General features: G+C 47.6%; 1 protein-coding gene across 2 annotated transcripts in view; it reads left to right on the top strand.

The window, feature by feature from the left end:
- Window positions 1–18,169, top strand: part of Ptpn3 (protein tyrosine phosphatase non-receptor type 3) — a 122,276-nt gene extending 104,107 nt beyond the window's left edge. For both annotated transcript variants that reach the window (XM_059254387.1, XM_059254388.1), the window contains exons 20-26: window positions 1,573–1,663; window positions 1,931–1,992; window positions 2,840–2,986; window positions 10,472–10,600; window positions 11,178–11,323; window positions 11,782–11,917; window positions 14,660–18,169. In XM_059254387.1, coding sequence (XP_059110370.1) covers window positions 1,573–1,663; window positions 1,931–1,992; window positions 2,840–2,986; window positions 10,472–10,600; window positions 11,178–11,323; window positions 11,782–11,917; window positions 14,660–14,737 — 789 coding nt within the window. In that variant the 3' untranslated portion in view covers window positions 14,738–18,169. The remainder of the gene's footprint in view (window positions 1–1,572; window positions 1,664–1,930; window positions 1,993–2,839; window positions 2,987–10,471; window positions 10,601–11,177; window positions 11,324–11,781; window positions 11,918–14,659) is intronic.
- The last annotated feature ends 646 nt before the right edge of the window (window positions 18,170–18,815 follow it).

The following is an 18,815-nucleotide window of genomic DNA, read 5'->3' as shown; positions in this document are numbered from 1 at the left end:
TAGCTGGGTGGTTAAGAGCACTTTCTGCTCTTCCAGAGGACCCAGCTTCATACCTAATACCCATATTGAGGCTAAAAATTGTCTGTAACTCCAGTTCCAGGGAATCTTAGGCACTCCTCTAGTTTTGGGTTTTTGTTTGTTTGTTTTTGTTTTTTTTCAAGGTAGTTTCTCTGTGTAGCCCTGGAACTCACTTTGTAGACCAGGCTAACCTTGAACTCTCAGAGATCTGCCTACCTCTGCCACTCCTGCTGGCTCCTCCTCTAGTTTATATGGACACCAGATACATGGTGTACAAATACACACGCAGGCAAAACACTCCAACATAAGAAATATTTACAAGGGGGCAGTATATACATGCATTGTGTTTGTTTACACACAGACTTATGTATGTTTGCATACATGTAGATACAGAAAATAATAAGTTTGAGAAAATGTATGAAAAGACCACCTCCGAGTTGTAACATTACAAGTAGTTTGGTTTTTTGGTTTGTTTTTATTTTTATTTTAACTTAGTACCAGTCTGAATTTCCAAATTTGCAGTAAGAAAAAAAAAATACCTTTTCCATCCTCGTGGAGAAGGGGGAAAAAGTGGCCTAAGTTCCTGGAGAGTTACTAAGAAGCATTTGTGGGAAGGTCTTGGTGACAGTTGTGGAAACAGCTATATAGAAATGATAAGGGAAGCGTGGCCAGCTTCCTTCAGACCTGAGTCTGTCCTCTTACATAGGATCTTGTGCTGAGTAATTACCTCTGACTGCCACGTACAAAAGTCCTAATACTTCCACATTGGCGGTAAGAATCATGTCAGTATCATATTACCTGTCCGTCCAGTCTGCGCAGAGAACGCTTTATTTTCATTTCTAGTGGTAATTGTATGCGTGAAGAACTGTCTCTTTAAATGAAGTTACTGTATCAGGATCACTGTTCTGCTGTGGGGATGTATTCCCGAAATGGTGAATGAAGTAGTCTTGCTCTTAAGCAAAGAATATGTTTCATTTCATTGAACTGGAGGAAAATGTGGTTTTAGACTAATTTAGATGAGTCAGAATTCCTCCCCTCCATCCCCCACACCTGCCAAGCAATTGCTGTTAAATAAGGTTTTACCTGGATCCATTGTCTATGACTCAACCTCTGCCTACCTTCTTTCCCCTACACATCCTCAAATCTCGATATATATAAAGGCTTTAGTTGGTTTGTTCTACCAAGATAGGATTTCTTATTGAGGTTTTGAAATGTTAAGACTGGGAGGTCTCGCCAGGCAGTGGTGGCACACACATTTAGTCCCAGCACTCAGGTGGCAGAGACAGGCAGATCTCTGAATTCGAGGCCAGCTTGGTCTACAGAGTGAGTTCCAGGACAACCAAGAATACACAGAGAAACCTTGTCTTGAAAACAAAACACACACACACACACACACACACACACACACACACACACACCAAAAAAAAAAAAAAAATTGGGGGGTCTCAAATGAAGACCCTTGCCATTAGGATATGCTTTCAGATTTTTTTCATAGCAATGGGGTTTTGTGGGACTTGATATTGTTGTTTTTTAATTTCTTTATTTGTCCGATAGCAACTCTACAGAAAGAAGCCAGGCTTAGCCGTCACATTTGCAAAGATGCCTCAGAATTTGGATAAAAACCGATACAAAGATGTGTTGCCTTGTGAGTATCCGGCCCGATGCCTCCTTCCCCCGACAGGAGATAATGCTTCCCTTTTAAAACAGATTGTCTGGGATTCTGGACGGGCTTTCAGTGTGTCTGTAAACACCACCGGCTTTATTGCCGCCACTCAGACTGAGAACAGTTGGGGAATAGTGTTTATGCTAATGAAGCGAGAGCTGCAGGTGGGGCTGGGAGCTGAACCCTTGTTTACTTGGGATGATAAAAATAACACTCAGAATAATGGGTAAATTTTTCTCTCTCCGGCAGATGACACCACCCGGGTATTATTGCAGGGAAATGAAGATTATATTAACGCGAGTTATGTGAACGTAAGCTGGGAATCTGGGCGATAAAAAAAGAGCACATTGATCTAGTAATGAGAGTGGGGACAGCATGGGGGACTTTGCCCATGACAAAACACACTCCCATTCACTCCATCATTCTAGTACAGTGGCTTTGTGAGAAAGTGAGTGGTCTCACTTTACAAGGGAGCAAAGTCAGGTTCGCCGAGTGACTTAAAAAGCCACGAAACTTTGAGAGATGGATCCAAACACATTCTAATTCCATCATCCACCTGCCCAAGTACTGGGCTATTGCTGTTTCTGTGTTTATTTCTACCAGTGGTATGTTTGTAACTTTATGTGTTTTGCCCACCAGTTATTAGTGTCACCCTGCCTACAAGTAAAAATCTTCCTCTGTGTGTGTGTGTGTGTGTGTGTGTGTGTGTGTGTGTGTGTGTATGTGTGTATCTCCCAAAAGAGAAAAAAGGAAAGTTTTCCTATCATGGGGACCCACTCATCATGGGCAACTTACCTGAACATAAATTTCTCCATTATCGCCGGAGTCTGCAAACTTTTTCTGTAGTGGACCACATTGAAAACCACTGTTAGGTAGCCAGATGGCAGACTTGGCCCCTGGGGCCACCGGGGGCTAAACCGTGACCTTGCGGGACCGCCCCTGTGAGAACTGCTTTAATCAGCCTTTCCACTACTCCATTCATGTTACTGTCAGAACTGGAGAGGGCGTTGTGCCACGGCTGTTGTTTTTTCTCTTGCTGGGCGTGGATAAGCCCCTTTCCTGGTATGATTCAGCCAGCTATTAGAAAAGTGCACAATGGAGAATCCTGCCCAGCTTGTGCAGCTGACCGTCAATGATGCCTTGCCTTTCTCCCCATAGATGGAGATTCCTGCTGCTAACCTTGTAAACAAGTACATTGCCACTCAGGGGCCCCTGCCACACACCTGTGCACAGTTTTGGCAGGTTGTCTGGGATCAGAAGCTGTCTCTTGTCATCATGCTGACCACTCTCACAGAGCGAGGGCGGGTAAGTGACGTGACTTCAGTTCAAATGTGTGGAGATTGTGCTGTGTGGAACCTGAGTCTCGGGGCTGGGAAGGGTTTCCTAGTGACCTATCCATCTCCAAATGGACACCTGCAGGGATGAGAAGGAACTCAACCTCCTCTTGCCCACTTCCTCAGGTGGATCCATTAAAACAAGTTAGAAGGGCTGGGGAGATGGCTCCATGGTTAAGAGCACTGGCTCCTCCAGAGTACCTGGGTTCAATTCCCAGCATTCACATGGCAGCTCACAACCACCTGTAACTCCATTTCCAGGGGATCTAACACCCTCTTCTGATCTCCACAGACACTAGCACCTACATGGTGCATAGACCATGGTGCATGGGAGCCAAACACTCATACACATAAGATACTAAATCTACAAATAGTTTTTAGGAAGACAGGCTAGGAAGCGGTACTTCTCTCCTCACCCCACCTGCCCCAGAACCACTGTGCTGCCCGTGGCTCTGCCCACATGGAGTCAGTGTCTCACCTCACACAATGAGATTGTAGTCTGCAAAGGCAACGTCTCTTCCCTCTGATATGCTTGCCCTTGACTCTTGGCATCTCTATTCAGCACTAGGCCAGACTGGGCTGAAAACAGTTCCTCCTGATTAAGTCATTCGCCTGTCTGACCTTGGCTTTCCTCCATGTGCGCTGGAGACAGTAATAGTGCCCCCCCCCCCCACCTTGCGGGACTGGGGAAGACTGGACAGTATATATAAAGAGCTCAGAGGACTGTGTGTTTCCAGTGTCCAGCAGACGTCGTCATCATCATTTGGATTTAGCTCGTTTAGCTGCCTTACGTCTCTGTCTTACCCTTGACTCCGACCTTTGAGTCACTATCGAATCGATAAAAACGTGGGAAGTCCTCCTGGAGATAGGAACTTCTTCCTGAATGCTGTTCCTCAGAGGCACTAAGGACGCACTGTTGGAGCAGCTGCTAATCCCGCTCACTCTGCTGTTACCCGTTTTCCCGTCTTGCGCGCCCCGTTACTGTGAGAGGCTGCAGCTCAGCTGAAATCACCTTGCTCTATGGTTCATCTCATTTCTCTGTCTGAGAACCTCATTCCTGTCTCTTTTTGTTTTAATAAGAGATGGAGTAACTTGGCCCTTTTTTGAACTTAGAGACTCCCAGCTCCTTAAGCTAGCTCAAGTGCGGCCCCTGTGTTTTCCCGAAGTGCCTGCATCTGTCTGGTTATGTGGTATATTGGGTAAAAAAGCTGACCCCCAGGCCAGACAGGGTCAGTTCCTGTTCTCGCCTCCTGCCTGTGTGATTAAGGAATCATGCAAAGCAGCACCCATTTTGTGGGGCTGGAGGGGAACTAAGCTAGTTGCTGTAGGAAGCCTCTTCAAAGGGTGCTTGGGACATGGTCATTTGTTGTTGTTGTTGTTGTTTTTGTGGTTTTTGTTTTATTTGGGGGGAATAGATTTTACTCTCTATATAGCAAGCTGGTGGTATTCCTCCTGTCTCAGCCCTCCCGTGTGCTATGATCACAGTTAATGCTATACACATGTTAGCCAGCAGTATCAATAATATTTGTTTGAATTTACCTTGATGACTATTACCAGAATTGCACTGTATTTGTTTGTGGTTTTACTTTCTTTAAACAAACTAATTTTTGTTTTGCTTTCATAACCTTTCAAATATGTTTCTTAAATATAAATCCTGTATCATTAGCCAAGTAAAAGTCTGTGTAAAAATTTCAAAAAGTGTTAAACAGAGCCAAGCATGGTAGCAAACACCTGGAATCCAGCAATCAAGAGGCAGAAGTACAAGGATTAGGAATTCAAGGCCACCCCCTGCTACATGAGCTCAAGGCCAACCTTGGCTACATTGAGACCTTGTCTCAAAACAAACAAACAAGCGAAACAAATATAAAAACACTGATATTAAAGTCCAAGTGTTCTTCTCTCCCAAGCCGTCTATTTAAGGCAAGCAATACTCACCTCATTTTCTAAGTATTGTGAAAATAGGGGTACACTGTTAGGGATAGAATGTTCAAGGGGTCCTAGACCCAGGTTGAGGCTTTCTTGGAGGCACAGTGAGTCACTTGACTCCCATGAACAAGAATCTGCCTCCATAGCCGGGCAGTGATAGTTCATGCCTTTAATCCCAGTACTTGGGAGGCAGAGGCAGGTGGATCTCTGTGAGTTCGAGGCCAGCCTGGTCTACAGAGTGAATTCCAGGACAGCTAGGACACAGAGAAACCCTGTCTTGGAGGAAAAAATAAAAATAAAAAAAGAATCTGCCTGCATTCCTGGCAGCCTCCAATTCTGGTGTGTTATCAATAGCAGATATTTTGTGCTCTGCCTGCCTTTATTTGGCCTTATATTCTGGAACTTTGGGTGCCCAGACTCCACGTTTCCTCAGGAGCGATTTGTGGAGCTGACACTCCACTGTTCCCCGAGGTCTTTGAATTCATGATGTAGTTCCTCAGAGCTGACACCTGAGTCCGCCCGGTGACTCAGCACTGGCTCGCTCGCTGGGGTCAGGCTTCTTGCTGTTTGAAAGTCCACTCTCGCCTTCCCAGCTAGAAGTCATTCTTCTCCTCAGAGCAGGGAGCCCCTGAAGGAATGGCAGGGGACAGATGACCGGCTCAGGTGGCAGCCCCTCCTTCCCTCCATCTGCTTGTTCCAGCTCAGGGTGGGGAAAAAGGTCCTTTCTGTGATCCGAGAAACCTCACCCTCATCCATCCATTCACTCGCTCTTCCAGGGCCTGCCCCTCCAGCTCCAGGCTGCAGCTGGCCTTCCCTGTCCTCTGAGGTCCTCTTGGAACCCAGTGTGTTTCTTTGTTTCCCAGCCTTTCCGTAGTGTAACTCGCCACTCTGCTTCCATGGGTGAGAGAGTCCCCGGAGGCCTGCCCAACCCTTCAGCATCTCTGGCCCTGGCAGCTTACTTTGTTGTTCATCAATAGTTAGAAACCTGTTCTTTCGAAATCCGAAGTGCCTGCTTCCCTCTCCCGTTACAGACTCTCGGGTGACCTGCACCCTTTGTCCTCCAGGCCCCGGCGACCGCCCTCTCTTCCCAAACAGTCATTCCAGGTGAATGAATGGCTTTGCCCCTCTTCTGCTGGAAGATGAACTTTTTCCCCCGATGTCGTGCCTGTGGGAAAGTGGGTCTCCCAGCAGGTGTGGACTAGAGTCCATGCCCTTCCTGTGCTGCACTGCTGTCTGTCAGTCCCTGTCTTCAGGGAGCCACCTGCAGTATCCCTCATCACCTGTGCGCAGAAAGCTTGCAGCCTGCAGGGTCACTGACCCCTGTCCTTCCTCACGTCTATGGAGGTGGTTTTGGATAGGTCCTCTGTCGAGGCTTGGGGGAACCAATCTCCCTTGCCTTCCATCAGATGGTTTTTTTTTTCCTTGGGGATTGGTGGTGGCTGTATTTTATATCTACATATGAATCATGTGACTCATCTTCTTTCCTGTCCTCTAGTCACTTAAAGCACAGACTTTGAATAGGACTGTAAGGTTCCCATTTCCACATCGCCACAAAGGACAATGCCTGTCATCTCGAGTGGTTCTGTGTATGGAGAATGAATTTCTGGGGAGCTAAGCCGCAATCTCCCGTTGTCTCCCTGGACCAGAGACAGTGGGTTTGCCCCGAGTAGAGCGAAGCCCATGACTATCGTGAGGTTGACAGGAAGAGGTTTGGGGTGACCCAGACCTCCCTTGTAACTCCCTTGTCCCCTGTCTGTGCTTGATAAAGTGCATGTAGAGGTTGGATGGCTCCCTCCCCATGGAACTGATTCCTGAGTCTGGTTATTCTCTGGATGCCCTCGGGTGGTCTCACAAACCTTCCATCTCGTGAACCCCCCAGGCCAACTGCTTACTCTCTGCTTGGACACATCTACGACCTAGTGCTGTTATGTAAGATGATCCCAAAGCCACCAACCAGCCCCTCACATGGACACATAGGGAGCCCATCCCCCTAGTGTACCATCTGAGCCAGAGGCACAGTCTACCTAACTTGGCCACCCACACGAGCCATCTCAAGCAGGTCTCGGCTCCCCCATCTCATCTCTTCGTCCACTCACCGTTGTTGAATGTCATTGGTACCTATGTGATTCCCACTTTGTCCGTCCACTTTCCCTTCAGCTGGGCCTTGCCTGCGGGTCTGGGCCAGCATCCCCTGTAGCGGTTCCTAAATGCACAGAGCAAAATGTTGCCTATCTCCAGACCAGCTGAGGCCCTTGGTGCCGCTCTCCTGAGTGGTCTACTGTCCCCTAGGTGCCCAGGTGACCCTTTGCATTCTGCCTCCTCTTCCTTTGGCCTAAATGATCCGTCCTTGCCTCATCCATTGTAGACTTTTAGTCCTGAGCTCCCTGACCGTTCTGTCCGGGACATCTGTCACTTCTGCCTGACCTGCCCCAACCTGTGCCTGTCCTTTCTACCTGCGTTAACTCTGACTGGATTGGCGAGCACCCAGAGCATAATGCCACAGCATCGCTGATTCATCACACCCTCTCCCAAGGATGCTTGTTGACCGACTACGTTAGCAAGGAATCAAGAGCTGATGATACAGCCTTCTTAATTGGACCCATGGCTCTCCCACAAACCCCATCTGGCCCATCTTCCTGAGACATTCTTCCTCTGCCAGGAACCCAGCCTTCAGCATGTTCCTCTGGTCCCCTAAAGCACTTCCTTTCCAAAGCCATTTCACGGTCACCTATCCTTCCCGAATCCTCTTCTCAGAGTTACTGGATGGCTAGCACCAGAAGATGAGAGCAGTCTCATCAGCCCTCAGTGCCTCGTGGAGACACTACCAAGTCCTTCTGACAACATCTGCCAGTAGCTATGGCCTCCCAGCCAGCTGCACTGGCCATTGTCCTTCCACAGCCTGCTTCTCTGTGGTGGCAGGCCCCTTTTTCCTCTTGTCCTCACAGCCTTGTTGATGTGTACTTACTTGTCCCTTCAAAAGGCATCAGCCTGGAATGAAATTCGGGCTCTGTCCCATAGTTCTTGTGACCTGACATGCGGTGAATCTTCTGAGCCTCAGTTAATCCATTCAGAGTCACTGTCCCTACCTCAGGGAGTGGTCTTGAGGCCAATATAAGCAATGTCCACAAAAGCACCCCCTGGGGCTTAGCAGATACTATTCTGAAGATGTGGGCCTTCTGTACCCCTCCCCCAGCAGGCATGAGAGACACACTGCATTCTAGAGCATATTAACAGGATGGAGAGCAAGGCCCTTCATAGACTTCTGATTCTTGTACTGCACCCCCAGTGCGTCCAGATCCAGCTAGAACTAAAATGAGTCCAGTTCCCTGCACATTCCCTGTGGATAAAGATCCTAGGGAATGCAGGTCTGTGTAACTCTGCCTTACACAGGAGTGTTTCACTTTGGAGGGGATCTTACTCTGGCTATCCTAGGGCAGGACCCTGGGGAGCCCATGGAGGACTTTTCTTCTCCTGTGTACATAGGTTCAGATGGACAGACAGGCAGGTGGTCAGTCTTTGTCTGGCAGCTTTGCCCCTGGTCCTGCTGACGGCAAGTGCTCTGAGCCTTGGAGAGGCAGAGAGTGACTCCTCACCATCCACACTGTTTCAATAAACCTTTTACTTCAGCCCCCACAGCTTACTTTAATTTCAGATATTCACTGTGACATTTGAGAGGAAGGCTAGGAGAGCTGTTTCCCAACAAGTCCCATGTGTCTGTTGGTTATACCACCTTTTCTGCTATAAACAAATGCCATTTTCACTTACATGGGTACCAGTCTAGATTTGAGGAAGAATTTTCTTTTTTCTCTTTAAGCTGTGCATGATGGTACATGCCTATAGTGCGAGCTCTCAGGAGGGAGAGGCAAGAAGGTGGCTTGAGCTAGCTGGGCCAACCAGACATCTATAATAATAATAATATATAATTATTATTGTTAAATGAGTCAGTATTTGGCAGAGTAACTATGAACAAGCTAAGCTTGCACTAGATGTGGAAGCCAGGGATGGGAGCTACAGTGGCTTATGGAAGAGGCTGCAGGCTTTGGAAGGGGAACTAGAACATGGGATGGTCGTCACATTAGAAAGACATAGTTGCCGTATTGGGAGACACTGGGACAGACCACAGGATGAATGCTAGACTGTGTCACAGCAGCTTTGTGGCCATGGTAGGTCACTGAGGGCACAGTGCACTGGATTACTCCTTTACGGGAAGTCTTGGCTCCATTTGGGAATTTTCTTTCTTATTTGTTTTTAATTGTTTTAATTTTATTTTATGTATATGAATGTTTTGCCTGTATGTATGCCTGTCTACCAGTGGGTGCCTGGTGCCCATAGAGGCCAGAAGAAGGGTTCAGATCACCTGGGACTGGAGTTACAGTTGGTTGTGGGCTGCCATTGTGGGTAGTGGGAATTGAACCCTGGTCCTCTGGAGAAACAGTCAGTTCTCTTAACCTCTGGCCCATCTCCCCAACCCACCTTTAAAAAAATATTTTACAACTTTTCTTTATTATGATCGTGTGTGTGTGTGTGTGTGTGTGTGTGTGTGTGTGTGTGTGTGCGCGCGCGCGCGCGCTCAACATGCTTAGAGGCTTAGAGCACACATGTGGAAATAAGCATTTATGGGAGTCAGCACGCTCCTTCTGCCGAGGATTCAGGGGATTGAACTCATCATCAGGCTTACACAGCAAGTGCTTTTACCCACTGAGTCATTCCCACCCTCAGAGGGGCAGGTTCAAAGTCTGTACCCTCGGTGGTCCCAGACCCTATTTCCTGTGAAAGCATTTGAGGTTGTAGGAGGCACTGTTCACATGAAAAAGGATAGTTGTCTCAGCTTGGAAGTTTTTTAAATGGGGACTTTGGAGGAGCCTGACTAACCTGATTCAGTTAGTGTAGCTCCCATAACAATGGTATTGGTGACCACTATTGACCTTACCCACAAGCGACTCCACACTGCCACCTCCCCGGCCTCTGTCAGTGTATGAACGCCTGAGACTCAAGGGGGTCAAGGGGTTTTGGAAGTCAAAGGGCCAATAAGTGGAGAGGAAATTCGTCCAGTAGGGCCCTGTCTGACACCCAGTGAGCTCATTATAACTGCCGTGTCCCAAGGCTCCTGTGAGGTGGGGTGGAAGATGAGGAGCGCTGAGGTGGGAGAGGCTGCTGAGAGCAGAAGAGAGGCCTGAGGAGCCTGGGTCAGCCTGGGCAGAGTGTAGGTGGCCCCTAAACCCAGACCTGCTGCTGTCCCAGTGAACAAACCATAGAGGGGAAGTTGGCTCCCTCCAGGCTGCAGCCGGGGCTGACTGGCTTCGGGTAGGCTGACCCACCCTATAAACCCAGGCCCTGTTGCTCTCCCAGTGAACAAACCTAGAGGGTAAATTGACTCCCTTCTTCAGGCCCTGGGCACAAGTGGGTCTCACCTGGGTTTCTCCTCTCCTGTCACGTCTCCTTGAACAGATGTGACGGGATGCCATGCAGTTGACTGCCCCTGGCGATGCCCTGCAGAAAAGCCTGACTTGTATTCTCTGGTTTCTCACAGACCAAATGTCACCAGTACTGGCCCGATCCCCCTGATGTCATGGACCACGGCATCTTTCACATCCAGTGTCAGGCAGAGGACTGCACCATTGCTTATGTGTCCCGAGAAATGCTAGTCACAAACACTGAGGTGAGCAGGGCTCGGAGGGGCACGGTGGCAGGGAGGCCCAGTGCCCTGTGGGGTTTCGTGTAACGGCTACAGAGGATATCGACCGGGTGATAAAAACGAATTTCTGGAAGGAGGTAGCAGTGATGGTGGCCCAGCATTCTATGTTTAATGCCAGTAAACCTTACCTCTAAACTTAGCTAAAATGGTAAACTTCATTTAATGTGTGTGTGTGTATTGAGGGTAGAGGTCAGCAATAGGTGTGTTCAGCCGCGTGATAGTAGGGGCCCCTGACTGTTGTGAGCAAGAAGGCCTCCACACCAGACAGAAGTGTGTGTATGCATGTATGCAGAGGCAGGGTGGGTGACCTGACTGCAAGGAGCAGATGAAAGAAATGGCCAGAGGCAAAAGAGCTCAAGAAAGCCGTGTCTTGGGGGCAAGAGAGATGTTTTGGGAGAGTGGGAGCTTGATGGGAATTGACTGAGACCTTAGCTGAGCTGGGCACAGAGGGACAGGAGGACACTAAGGAGAAGACCACCCCGGTTGGTGTCCAAGGCGGGCTCATTGTTTTGCTGACTCCCTGACGCCGCCTCTTCCACAGACCGGGGAAGAGCACACGGTGACCCATCTCCAGTATGTTGCGTGGCCTGACCACGGCGTGCCTGATGACTCCTCAGACTTCTTGGAGTTTGTGAAGTACATGAGGTCCCTGAGGGTGGACGGTGAGCCTGCCCTCGTTCACTGCAGGTACTGAGCCTGACGGCGTTCTGTTTGAAGTGGTTCTGCCCCTTGGGAAAGACCAGGAGAAATAGGGAGACACCAAACCCACCATTACCCCACAAAGTAACATGAGCCTGTAAAACTATGCTTATTTCCTAACAGTTTCTAAACACTTGAAACGTAACGAAATCATAAACATGTAAGTGCAGCTGCATGTTGAAAAGGAAAACCCCAACCACATCTTGTTCTGAAGTTTCTGACCTTGACAGCATGCATGACTCAGAGAAGGAGTGGATTTTGTGCTTCATGGATGAGTTTCCTCTTAAGTCCGAGCCTTAGGACCTGTGGGGATGGGCTTTTTCTTACCATCACACCTGAACATGTGCTTTCTGTTCCTGAAACCAACATCAGGGCTTGCCCTGGGGCAGGCCTTGATGAGGGGGCTCAGCTCGGCCTTGCACAAATGGTTTCTCTCTCCTCCCCAGTGCTGGAATAGGTCGGACGGGTGTGTTGGTCACTATGGAAACAGCCATGTGCTTAATTGAGAGGAACCTGCCTGTTTACCCACTGGATATCGTCCGGAAAATGAGAGACCAGCGTGCCATGATGGTGCAGACATCAGTAAGTAGAAACTCAATAATAAAAAATGGTAGTAATGAGAAGAAAATGGTAGAAGGTGGCTAGGTGTAGTGGCACATCCTGTACTCCCAACCCAGAAGACAGAGGCAGGTGGGTCTCTGAGTCTGAGGCCAGCTGTGTCTATATAAAGCATTCCAGGCCAGTCAGGGCTGCTTACTGAGACCCTGTCGACACAACAAAAACAAAAAGGCAGAGATCGACATTCCCTGAGCTCACACAGGAGCGGCCATAGCCATAGCCAGTGGCACTGTGAATAGAACGAAGTTCAAGGGAACTGAATCAGTGCCTAGACTCACACAGCTTGTCAGAGGCACAGTGACTACAAAGCCCGGGCCCATCTACATGCATTCTGTTCACCTATTTGCCACTCAGCTCGAGAGCATCCTGCTTGCATCCCATCATCACCCATCAGAAGAAAGCAAAGTCACTCGGGTTCCCTCACCATGGGCTGTCTCCTACCTTGTCAAGCCAGGGTGCCCGATATGTCAAGTGTCCTTAGGAGGAAAGGATCTGCTTGTCATTTTGAACTGCAAGAAGAGCAGGGTATGGTTGATGTAGAAAGAGCGTGATTCAGGCTGGAGAGATGGCTCAGAGGGTAAGAGCACTGACCGCTCTTGCAGAGATCCTGAGTTCAATTCCCAGCACCCACATGGTGGCTCACAACCACCTAATGAGATCTGGTGCCCTCTTCTGATCTGCAGGGACACATGCAGATAGAATACTGTATATATAATAAATAAATCTTTAAAAAAAAAAAAGGAAGAGCATGATTCAGGCCTCCTCCTTACACACTGACAACCTCTGGGTAACCCCTGAACCCCTCTGTAGGCCTCAGTTTTCCCATCTGGCAGATGGGAGCTATCCTGCCTTTGATCATTCATTCACCAGACAGAGTTGTCCAAATAGAAGACACCCAAGCTTGGGTTGAGTAGAACTGGCTTGGTTTGTAATCTCAGCCATGATGGGCAAAGCTCCAGGGGAATCTAAGAATGTTCTAGAAGAATTTTTAAGAATGAGTTGTCAAAGACAGGGAAGCAGCCTCCTGACAAAACCCCCAGGGTGGGTGAGAGGGTTTAGTTAGTGAAGCAAGGAGCGGGAACTCTGTGTTCTCACCAGCTTGGAGCAGTCACAGGCAGCTGGACAGAGGCTGTAAGATTTCCCTAATAGATTGTGAGTCCTTAGTTTGTACCTGGGAACTACAGCTGAGAAAAACTCAGCTCAGGCCAGAGAGATAACTTAGTAGGTACGGATGCTTGTTACCAGTCTGAGTGGGAGGGACCTCCTGAAAAGCAAGCTGTCCTCCCATTGCCCCAGGAATAACTAAGGAAAAGAAAAAAAAAATCTGCTTAAGGTCATTGTCTGCCCTGTTTTGAAGTTTGGAAGACTAAATAAATGCTGATTTAAAATCACAGAGCACCCCCAGCCAGGCCTGGTGGTGCAAGACTAATCCCAGCGAGTCTAGATGTTGAGGCAGGAGGATTACAATCTTGAAGCCTACCCGGACAATTTAGCAAGACTTTGTCAACCTCCTTTATCTGTGGCTCTACATCCATGGATTCAAGTGGTCACAGATCAAAAGATAGGGGGAAAATGTTCTGGGTGGTGGTGGCTCACGCCTTTAGTTCCAGCACTCAGGAGGCAGAGGCAGGCAGATCTCTGTGAGTTCAAGGTCAGCCTGGTCTACAAAGCGAGTTCCAGGACAAGCTCCAAAGCTACACAGAGAAACTCTGTCTTGGGGGAAAAAAAATTTATTTTTATTCCCCACAAAATACAGTATAACTATTCACACTGTATTAGATATTAGAAATATCAAGAGGTAATTTTTGTTTTGCTTTGGGGTTTTGGTAGTATTTGCAATGGAGGTTGTTTTAGACTCACTGTATATACCGTTGGCCTAGAACTCAGAGATCCACCTGCCTCTACCTCCCAATGGATGTACCACCATATTCTGCCAAAAAGGTGATTTTTAAAGTATACAGGCTGTTATGTTGAGGGTGCTCAGAGGCTATAAGCAAATACTGTATCATTTTATATAAAAGATTGGAGCACTGAGGATTTGGGTGTCCATGGGGAGTTCTAAAATCAATCCCCCATGGACACTGAAGGACCTAATAGTCAGCATCTTTCCCTAACTCTCTTAAGAAAAAAAGAATCTAGATTCCTTGTCCTGCACGCAAATCCCAGCCCACCTGTGTCCCTATCCTTCATCACCCAGTCCCAGCCCTTGCACAGGCCCCGGTATTCAAGGCCAGGACAGTGGGGTCCGCATGTACACTGCTCAGAACAGACCTTTCTTGTCAGGGCTTCCACGTCAGTGCCGTCCTTCCATTAGTGACTTTTCTCATGACTGTGGCCAAGGGCCTAACAACCGCATGAGAGGAAGGATTTAGTTGTTCTCATAATTTGAGGACAGTCTATCATGCTAAGGAAGGCGTGACAACAGGAACCACAGCAGCTGTGTTTAGTAATCAGAGAGAGAGAGAGAGATGAACGCTGGTCCTTAACTCCCATACTACACTGCTTTCCTCCGCCCACACTTCTTGGAGGGCAGCCCCTCACCCCAGTCTGTTAAGACGTAAGTTCACCTCACTCTTCCCCAGCACGAGGCCCAGAGTTGGCACACAGGGAGAAAATATAATATGAATGCCCCAGAGACACTCTCAAGCATGGTGTGAGGCAACACTCTTGGGGCTCTGGACGTGACAGCTGTCTTTTCTCTTCCAGAGCCAATACAAGTTTGTGTGTGAAGCGATTCTTCGAGTGTATGAAGAAGGCTTAGTCCGGAGGCTGGATCCCAGTTAGGACAGCTGTGAAGTGTTCATTCCTCCTTCCCTAGGGCGACTTCCTGAAGAAGGGGACGCACACTCCCCTGGAGGCCCCCAGAGATGCTGGTCACTGTGGGAAGGAATGAGCTTATTTGAACCCAGGCACTTTAAATTTCAATTTCTGTGGAAAAGGTATCCTGTACATAGGAACTGATGATGTAGATATGCATGCCGCTATGATTTCTTTGGGCCCAGAGAAGTAAGCGACAGAAGATCTCCAATTGAGATCTGTGTTTCTCCCTCGGTATCGCCATCCCCTGTCAGCCATCCCCGAGCAATGAGGAGGACGCCAGCAATACTGTTGACTCTTCACCCGCCAGAAGCCAGACAACGTGGCCACTTGTGGTTGCTCAGGTGTTTTGTGTGTTGATCTGTGTGGGACTGACTCCAAGGGCTGAACTTTCCTGGCAATTGGTGTCCATTACTCCTAACACCAGGGGAAAACTCAGATGAATGTACCACAGGCAGGGTCCAAGGGACTTCAGGCCGGAGGATGAACAGGGTCTATCTGCCCCCCTCCCCCCCTTCTCTGCCTCATCTCCACCCCCTTCTGCGCTCATGTTCCAAAGCACCCCGTTCCCCCTACCCCCGAATTCCTTTCTTCAGGATCACACCCAGTGCCTGAACCAGTTCCGTAATGTATGTTCAGGTGACTTCTCAGCCGAGACTGGGAACTGGACTCTGTGTTCACACTGAGTCTTAGCTTTAGAAACAGGCAAGCCTCTGCTCACCCCTTACTGTGCACTCAGACACCATGACTGGAATCGCCGATTACTGAATATGTGGATTGCTGCTACTTCAAAAGCTCTCACACTTGAAACAAGATGGCTTCCCTGGGGATGGGGGGGTGGGGGATGGCAGCATCCAAATGGCATCTAGAAATTTTGAACCCTTCTGAGAAAAGACCTTCTAGTAAGTGACCATAAGAAACACTGCTTCTCGAAGGTGTCATGTGTGTGTGTGATGGGTGACTTTCTCAGGATTCCTAACTTGATTCAAATTACTGTTGAGTTTGTGTAAAGAATGAGTCTCTGTACAGAAGAACAAATGTGTGCATTCACCCTTAGTTACAATGGTCTCCATTTCATTTCAGAGGAGAGAATCAGACTATCTGAATATAAACACAATTTGATGTTAATTTATTCTAAGTACTCTGGGATTTTGATTGTCCTCAAGAATTCTGCTCTGTGAATACCATGGTAAAGATTTTTTAATTTGTGGCAGGACTGTAGCGAATTATTATTTAAGGAAAAATAAATTACATGAATGCTTTAAGGTGGTATTTTTAAATAGCGGTTTTTGTGTATCCAGAAGAATGTCAGCAGGTTCCTTAGTGGTACTTACGGGAAAAGGACACTTCCATGGTATCATGTCAGTAGATTAAGCTACATTGATACTTAGCAGGCACTGAACCCATTAATACATTTCCTAGTTGCAAGATGGGTAAGGACCTATGCAGAGGAGCCCAGGTTTCTGAACGTTCTTTATCTGCAGGTTCAGCATATCCATCCATCTACTTCCCTCCTACCTGCCTTTTCCCCACGCATATCTTACTACTCAATGATGTGAGTGGGATTGTGCAATGCCCAGTGCCCTGTGTAATGAGAAACTGGAATGGTTCTCTGTACTACTCAATACCAAGCAGCCCTTAGCCTAGGAACCTGGGGTCTGTGCCTGTTATTTCCTTCTGCATAAAGTAAAGAGAAACAACACTTGGAACTTGAAGACAGAATGAGATTATACTATGGAAATTAATTTCCAGCCTGGAATATATAAACCAATGCTGCTGAAGACCTAGGAAAGTTGACTTCTCTGTGGCTGGCCCAAAAATGCATCAGAAATGTGGAGCCCACTGGGTTTTCACAGAACAGTGTTCCAGAGGGGAAAAGCCCTGAAGACAGAGGACTGATTCAGCCTGGATTCTGAGAACGCCCTCAGCAAAGCACCAAACAGAGGAGGAGCGGAGAATGCTGGGTACTTTTCAGAGATACCAGGCTGCTTAGCAAACCACCGTGGTTTGATAGAAATGTTTATCACCGCCCTGTGTGCAAAACACTTGCAAGTTCTAAATGTCCTTGGAGATTGTTTTATTATTTTCTAGAAACAAGTTGTTGAATGTGGTCATGAAAATGCTGCTGTTACACTTACATAATATTCTGTGAAGCTTGAAAAGGCTGCAGCTCACCTCTCTGCCATTGTGTGGGGGCCCACAGTTCAGACACAGCAGAGGAGCAGACACTGCCAGAAACAAAGTCCACGGAATCCTGGGAAGGGCGGGACAAGAAAATGGCCTCAAGGAGCAGAACACCCAAGTAAACAGGGTGGATATTAGCAATTAAAAACCAAAGCTCTGAGCTCCCCGTTTCCCTGCATCCCACAATTGCTCTTAAGAAACCATGTTTTATCCTAAGAACTGCACCAGGCTAAATATTTTGCCTGGAAAATTTGGCTGGATGTGAATGGAGAAGATATTTATAACCTACATTCTAGCACCTTCCAGAAGGTCAGATTAGACACCCCAACGTGCTGGCTTTATCCAGATGGGACCTCTGCTGGCATGACTCTCTAGAACCTGTACATGGTGAGAAATATTAAGTGGAGTTTATTTAGGGGTAGGGAGACAGAGTGGATGGATCTCAGCCTTGTAGCGGTATTTTTAGTTTCCTCGCATGGTCATTGTTACCTAAAGATGCTTTGAGACTAGTGTAGATTCTCTCACAGCTGTGTTCCTGGTTGATCTGTCTTCCCCTCCCCAACCCCCATCCTTAAAATTTTTTTCATTTCGGGGCAGTGAGTAGTTTCTTCATCCTCTCAAGGCAACAAAGAGGCAGTATCAGCAGGGAAACACTGTAAGAGGCAGGACATAGTCCAGACCTAAGGCTTACAGAGATGCTTTACCCTCAGTCCTCAGTTAATTGTTGGTTTGTGTGTTTTTGTTGAAAGGGGCTGATGATGGGGTGGACTAGATGAGCTCACAAGTGATTCAGGGAAACAGTTTAACCTTAACCAGATCGGAAGAGCTGACCTAGAGAAACATACCCCGTTTCTGTGACTTGTCCCTAAGAGGTTGTCTCAGCCCTTGTCATTGTGGAATTATTAAGAGAAAGATTGCCACCCTCCTGGTCTTTGTCATCCTAGAGCAGACCTAGTAAGATGGTAAAGCCCTTGTGACCTCAGCCTGGGGAAATCAAACCTCCGAGACTGATACTAACTGTGTCGCTCACTTGATAGCTCTCGAACCACTGGAGCAACCAAAGGATTGTGCTAAGCCATGTTTTGTAAAGTATCTTAGTCGATCAGCAATACGTTCTTCTGTAAATTTGGAATGTTTTTCATTCTGACTTATTGTCGGGTACTCTACTGAAAAAGAGTTTGATTAATATAAAAGCATTCAAGCTATGCAACACAATTACTGTCTGTCAGCATTTTTATTTGTATGTCTGATTTCTGCCCCTGCCCCTATCAACTCAAATGCTGTCTATCCATCTTACCCCCTTTTTGGTTATGATTTCTCATGCAGTATTTGGCCTTAGAATTCACATTGGGTGGCCAATTTTTAAAACAGAATTGTGTCTACTACTGTGAAAGCAATAGCTTGCACAAAGCCCTACCCTGCAGGATGGTTCTGTGATACAGGGTCCCAGGTTCCCCTAACTTGCTCTCCCATCTGCTCTCCCATCCTCAGAATGCAGCTTGATGTCCAGACACATTCATGAGCTGGACAGCATAACAGGAAGGGGAAGAGAAAAGCAAGACCTATGTCCCTAATCCTAGGGACATATCCCCTTAAAGGGGGTAGTTTTAATGCCAAGAAACCACATGCTAGGGATGTAGCTCAGTTGATAGAGTTCTATGCAAGTTGATAGATTGCTTGCATAGCATGCACAAAGCCCTGGGTTCAATCCAGGAAATAGAAGCAGGAAGACCAGGAGTTCAAGGTCCCTTCATTACATAGCAAGTTCAAGAACACCTTGGACTACAATACATGAGACCCTAGTGAGATGGCTTAGTGAGTAAAGGTGCTTACTATTAAGCCTGATGACCTGAGTTCAATC

This window comes from Peromyscus eremicus, chromosome 2 (genome assembly GCF_949786415.1).
Source record: "Peromyscus eremicus chromosome 2, PerEre_H2_v1, whole genome shotgun sequence".
NCBI lineage: Eukaryota > Metazoa > Chordata > Mammalia > Rodentia > Cricetidae > Peromyscus > Peromyscus eremicus.
This window is presented reverse-complemented; position numbering and strand designations above follow the sequence as displayed.